Source organism: Neophocaena asiaeorientalis, unplaced genomic scaffold, assembly GCF_003031525.2.
Source record: "Neophocaena asiaeorientalis asiaeorientalis breed wild unplaced genomic scaffold, Neophocaena_asiaeorientalis_V1.1 scaffold43, whole genome shotgun sequence".
NCBI classification, from domain to species: Eukaryota; Metazoa; Chordata; class Mammalia; order Artiodactyla; family Phocoenidae; genus Neophocaena; species Neophocaena asiaeorientalis.
The window spans coordinates 1,696,025-1,702,473 of record NW_020173674.1 but is presented as its reverse complement, the minus strand read 5'-3'; the positions used below and the strand labels follow the sequence as shown (position 1 = coordinate 1,702,473).

Below are 6,449 nucleotides of genomic sequence, written 5' to 3'. Positions count from 1 at the left end.
TCCCCCTCCTCTGGCTGCTGTCTGCAGCTCCTGGGCAGGTGGCAGCGGTGGTGAGGCTGAGGGTTGCCGTGGTAACTCTGGCTAGAAACCGCCACTTATTCTGTTTTGAAACTGTGGTCCAGAGACTGCTTTGTGAGACGTTCCAGGACGGAGGGGGTGGGGCAGGGGGAGCCCTGTCCTGGGCCTCCTTTGCAGTCACAGAGGCCTGGCCCCAAGCCCTGCCTCAGCCTCAGTATCGCCGTCGGTAAGGAGAGCTGAGCGTGGAGTGGCACCTCCTGCCCCCCTGGCTGGGCTGGGACCACTCCCATCTTCCCCATGCAGCCCCTCTCCCCAGAAGCCGAGGGGACAAGCCCATCTAGGGCACTTGGTCCTAACAAACGCTGTGAGGGTAATGCTTATCCCAGCACCCAGATGCTAACCGTGGGGTGGCAGGCAAAGTCCCCATCTCTCCTGTCTCGGGAAGGGCTTTCCACTGCAGACCCCAGGATGTGCGGGGGGCAGGGGCAGAGGGGGGACAGCAGCCTCCAGACTCCCCTGTGGCTCCAGCCCACCTCCTGAAGGGTGAACAGGGAAGGCAGTCCCGCCTCCAAGCAGGGGAGAGCCTGGCGCTTAAGTGTACCCTCCTCAGCTGGTCCTCAGTCATTCCAGGCCCCGCACAGACCCGCTGGGGTGGGCCTGGATGAAGGCAATGGTGGCAGTGGCCACCCCCAGTTTCGGGGGCTGGGATGGGCATTCACCTAAGGTCACCTACAGAGGAAGGGGAAAGACAGCACTGCGAATCCCCCCCGAATCCCCCCACACAGGCCATGAGAAAAGGCAGAGGGTGGGGTGGACCCGTGCCTCTGCAGGGAGGGGGTGCCCAGGGCAGGGCAGGGGTCCGAAAGAAGCCTGCTCTTCAAAAGCTAACCCACGGACTGGGGCTTACAAATGGCTAACAAAGGACCCATATCCAAAATTTATAAAGGACTTGCAATACTCTAATGACAAGAAAACAAACAACCGAGTTTTAAAAAACGGGCAAAAGAAAAAGAAATTGGACACTTCGCCAAAGAAGAAACGTGCACAGCAAATAAGCGCATGGAAAGACGCACAGTCATTGGTCACAGGGAGACAGATGCAAATTAAACCACAGGGAGACGCCCCCAAGCACCTATGGGATGGGCTGAAGTGAGAAGACCCCCAGGCGAGGGTGGGGAGCAGCGGGGACACAGGAGACAGAGCTTGGGCCCTCGGCACGAGGACCCCACCTCCCCTCCACCCGCCACGCGCCCAGCCCCTGCACCCCCAGTACTGCCCCAGGGCGTGGAAGCTCGTGCCCACACAAACGTGCCAGCAGCTTTCCTGGTAACATCCCCAAACCGGGGACAATCCGGTGCCCTTCAAGCGGTGAGTGGGTGGATGCCCACCAGCAGGGGAAGGGAAGAAACTCCTGACACAACCACCAGAGTGAATATCCAGATACCCGCGCCGATCTAGACCAAGAGGAAAAACCACCGCCACCTTCCGATTCCGTTCACATAAAAAGTACAGGAAATGCCGATCACGGGCACAGATGACAGGCCGGCGGGTGGCCTGGGATGGGGAGGAGGGATCCCAAGGCCCCGGGGACACCTCTGCGGGTGATGGATACATTCACTCTCCTGGTGGACCACCGTCTAGGTCTCGCAGGTGCCTCCTTACGTCAAAACCTACCAAGTTGTACATTTTAAACGTGCAGTTGACACTATGTCAAACAAAGCTGTTTAAAAAACCCCACACACCCAAATCCCCGTCCACTGAACTTCTAAGCAGCAAAGCCTTTAGGGGTAAATGTTTCTCCCGGTCCCAAAGGATCCAGCCTGCTGTCTTCATGCCAACCGTCCGCCAAGGTGAGGACCCCCAGGCTTCTAGCAGCCAACAGCAAGCATCTGGAAACGCTGAAGTCTTGTCCACAAGACTGAGGTTTTAGGGTCAAAAAAGGGACTGGATAAACGAAGGAACACTTATGCCCGCTATAAAACGGAGTCCAGACTTAATGGAAAGCACTTAGTCCTCGCATTGGGTGGGAGTCAGAATGTGGCAGCCAAGGGCCCCCAGAGCCTCTGGCTACTGGGTCATCTCAGGACCATCTCGGCACCTTTGTGCCTCCAATATCCTTGTGTGTATGATGAGGAACTAAAAGTACACAAGCTGAAAAGATGTGGTACGTATATACAATGGAATATTACTCAGCCATAAAAAGGAAAGAAATTGGGTCGTTTGCAGAGACGTGGATGGATCTAGAGACTGTCATACAGAGTGAAGTAAGTCGAAGAGAAAAAAACATCGTATAATAACACATATATGTGGAACCTAGAAAAATGGTACAGATGAAAGGGTTTGCAAGGCAGAAATAGAAACACAGATGCAGAGAACAAACGTATGGACACCAAGGGGGGAAAGCGGCAGGGGGTGGGGGATGGTGGGATGAATTTGGAGATTGGGATTGACACGTATACACTGATGTGTCTAAAACAGATAACTAATAAGAACCTGCTGTATAAAAGATAAAATTCAAAAAATAAAAGAAAAGTACACAAGCTGACCGACGCAGGGCGCTCAGATGATGCCACCGTACACGGCGTTCGACAGCGCGGGCGGTTACTGTGACCACCCTCGGCAGTTTTCAGGCAGGCTGCTCAGTGGCAGAGTCTGACACATCTCCACTCACCCCCTCCCCCTCTCCTGCTAGCTGGCCTGGCGGAAGTGCCGCTGCCACCTGCTCCTGCGTCCTGAGATGCTCCTGCTTGGGTGGGGCTGGCGAGCGGCTCAGGAAGGAGCCCCTAACCTGTTGGGATTACTGAAGGGTTCCACACCAGGGGACGGCACGGACTGTCTGTAATCCTATGAAAGATGCAGTTTCTGTTTCTTTCTTCCTCCTTTCTGAGAATTAATAAATAATAGCGTCAACTAAAAGGGGGGGGAAGGGAGCTGCCAAGTACACTGGGTTCCTGCCCGGCCTGTCTGCATTTCCAAGAAGCAGCTGAAAGGGCGTAGGAGTGGGTGCTACCCGGGCAGGCCCGGGGCAACCCTCCCCCCGCCCCGGCTCCTGCCAGGCCCTGGGTGGGAGCTGAGCTGGGATCTGTCTTCCATCCGTCCCCACCCACACGTGCTGGCCCAGTGGTCACCCCAAGTCCTGCCCACGTATTCCAGGAGTGACAGGGACACCCACGCACCAACGTGCTCCCTTACTCAGCAGCTCTGACGCTCTCAGAGACAGATGATAGAAGGGGCAGCTCCCTCGTGACCCGGGAAGGGCCTTGGCTCTGAGCCGCTCTGCTCCCTAACCCGCCACCGCAAGGGGTGCACACACTTGCTGGGAAGATGTGCCATGAAGTGCCCATGCAGCTCGGCAACCAGGAGGTCCTGAGGGCCTGGAGACCCTCCCCGGGAGGGCAGTGAAGGCCACAGGCAGGAAACGCCCTTGCAGACTCCGGGATAAATCAGAGGATAGAGGTGCAGCAAAGACCTTTTGAGGATGGGATGTGGAGGGTCAGTGGGGGCAGAGGGCACCACCATTGGGCTGGGCGGGGACCTGGGTCTCTAGAGGCTGACCCTCCATCTCCACCCACCATGAGAACAGGGTGACGCGGGGCCCAACTCAGCCTTCCCCGGGGATGGGCAGCGACCCTACGGCCCTGTTGTGCCCTCCGGGAACACAGCCACCCAGCTCAAGGCGGGAAGGAAGTACAGAGAGAGGAGCAGGGACCCTCGCCTCAGCCAGGAAGCGGAAACTACCCTCCAGGCCCCTCGACGTCAGGAAGCTGCCTGGACTGGCCTCTAAGAATAGCCACGGGGGCGGAAGAGGACACTGGCCCTCCTGGGCCCCGCCAGCTGCGGGATGCAGGAGCCCCTCGTCACCGGCAGGGGAGTGCAGGCCCCCGAGGACACCCTGCCACCTCTCTGGGCACAGCGGAGTGCGCCTGGGGAACCCGCAGGGCCCGCCTGCTTCCTGGGCCCGTCCCCTAGATTACCTACCACCCACTGCAGGCGGGGAGGCCGGGAAGCGGCCTGCTCCCCGGCCCTACACTCACCCCACTGGCTGAAAGGGCCCCTCCTGTGGGATGTCCCCGTGTCCCCTCAGCCCCTGCAGCGAGGGGCGTGTGGACACAGACGTCCCAGCCACCTGCCGGCAAAGGGCGCTCGAGGGGCTGCAGCGGGGCGCACACATCAGACAAGGAGGATCTGGGTAGGCTGGGGAAACACTGGGCAGAAGACAGGAGGTGGGTGGGCCCAGGCAGGGGCCAGAGGTGAGTGGAGGGGCCCCGGGGCAGGCCGGGTTCTCTGGCCACCATGTGCTCCCCGCACAACCCCAGGCACAGCCCCCCCACCTTTAGGGATGCCCTGTCCCCTGCCTGGAGCCGTGCAGGCCGCAAACCACAGTGGTTGAAGGACCGGCCCTGGTTTCCAGTCTGCCTCCACAACTTCCTCGTGTGGGCACTCGGGACCTCGGTCTCCTTATCGCTCCAGTGGGCCAGCTGGAGGCAAAGGGCATGGCTCCAGCCCAGCGCCCGCCTGGCACAGGGGAGCGGGACTTCGTGTGCGTCCGAGCCGTTATCTCGGGGACAGAGGGGAAGACTGCCCGTCCAGCAGGCGGGTGGCCGAGCCCCTGGGATGGGGGGCAGAGAGGGCCTGGCCCGTGTGAGAGGAAGACTCCCCGTGAGCTCCGGGGGCGGGCAGGATTCCACAGGGTACTTCCCAAACCCGCCGACACCCCCGAGACCAATGCCATCGAGCTCCGGGGCGCAGGCCTCCCAGCACCTGGGACTGGAGACCAGGAATGCGGGCGGCCCGAAGCCCTCCCTTCTGCTCCCCTGCAGCCCCAGGGTCACGGCCTGACCTCCACATCCCCGCCAGGAGCTGGCTGCTGGCTACCAAACTCGACGCCCAGCTGCAGGTGACGTGACAGGTCAGGCGGGTTACGGGGCGCCATTAGACGTCCCCCGAGGGAGAGTGATGACGCAGGCCGGCTGCGTGTGGGAGTCGGTACAGAGGCTCCCGTGTGATGGCCCGGAATGCCAGGGGGCCGCCCACCCCCCACTCCACATGGTCCCAGCCTCCCGTCCTTCACCTTCTCCACAATCACCCTGTTACCCCAGTAATTGGGGGCAGGGGGAGCACTAACCTTCCAAAGTTAGAAGGGGCATGGCTTCAAAGAAGGGGGCAAGGGGGCTGCCCGCTCCCCAGGCCTCTGTGGCGTTCGACCACCCTGCCCTCAGCACCCTCCCCCACCACGCACCGAGCCCCAGCACTAAGGTACCTCCCTGCCCGCCGAGCCCCGCAGCCCTCGAGCCCAGGGAGGGCGGCTACGCACCAACAGGCACCCCTGCGACCACGCGCTGCTGGCCGGCCAGCAAAGGGAGACCTACTGCCACCCCTGGGGCCAGGACCCCTGCCCGCCTGTGGGGATTCCCCCAGCACCTGGGGGCCCACCTAGAGCCCCAGGTGGTCTTGCGTGAAGCAGTACTTGGGCCGGTACAAAGTGTGGGGGCGGGGGAGGGGCACCGAAGTCCAGAGGCGGGTCACACCACACCTGCCGGACACCTGGAAAGGGCCGATTCGAAGTGAGCTTGGTGCTCCACGCAGCGTGAGGAGTCCCGGCACAGGGCCATGCTGCCTCCAAGGCGAAACCCCCAGCCCTGGCTGCGGGCCCGGCCTGCGTCTCGGGGGCGGGCAGAGCCAGGGTCCCCGCATTTCTCCCCCATCCCTACCTGGGGCCCTCTCCAAAACGCTGCACAAGTGCAAAGGTGACATCTGCCCCTCCCACGGGTGTCCGGACTCTACACCTTATTGATTTTCATGGCTCTTCCCTGTCATGGGATTTCAGGCGCTGAAATGAAGGCGGGGGTTGGGGGGTAGATTATATGCAAGGGGGGTGCTTTGGGGGGCCCATCTCCCTGTCTGGACTTGGAAGCAGTATGAGTTAGGGATTGGGGGTGAACTCAATTTCTGGAGGCACACTGAGCTGGGGGTGGGGGTGTGGGAGGGAACCCCGCAGGGTGGGCACCGCACGGGCACTGGAGCAGAGCCGGCCAGGGTCCCAGGCTCCCCGCCTCTGGCTCCAGCTCTGCACCCCGTAATGCCCAGACACTCTCCCTGGGGCCAGCCCGTCCTGGGCACAGACCACAGATTTCCTCTTCTCAGCAGGCCCTGGCCCAACGGCCGTTTCCTCAGAGCGTGGCAGCCAGATGCCCGGGGGCACCAGGGGAGCTCACCTGCCCTCCCACTGAAACCAGGAACAGGAAATCCCTGCCCCCAGCCAGAGCCCGCCTGGGTCACATCCCCTCTCCGAGAAGGAAGGCGACAGAACCACTAAGTGATAGGCAGCCGTGTGAGGTCCGGAAGGAAGAATTTAAAGCCAGTTAGCAGGGCTTCCCATCAGCCCCACTCCCAGCCAGGTCTGGCCGAACGGCCCCTGCTACCTCTGGAAG

At 61.3% G+C, this 6,449-nt stretch overlaps 1 protein-coding gene across 1 annotated transcript in view; it reads right to left on the bottom strand.

Annotated features, from left to right (window-relative positions):
- CD81 (CD81 molecule) overlaps positions 1–5,723 on the bottom strand; it is a 13,196-nt gene extending 7,473 nt beyond the window's left edge. Inside the window, exons 1-5 of the mRNA XM_024749213.1 lie at positions 5,547–5,723; positions 4,859–4,909; positions 4,350–4,496; positions 4,053–4,223; positions 658–747 (exon numbers count right to left, since the gene is read on the bottom strand). Coding sequence (XP_024604981.1) covers positions 658–747; positions 4,053–4,223; positions 4,350–4,496; positions 4,859–4,909; positions 5,547–5,723 — 636 coding nt within the window. The remainder of the gene's footprint in view (positions 1–657; positions 748–4,052; positions 4,224–4,349; positions 4,497–4,858; positions 4,910–5,546) is intronic.
- Positions 5,724–6,449: the final 726 nt, after the last annotated feature.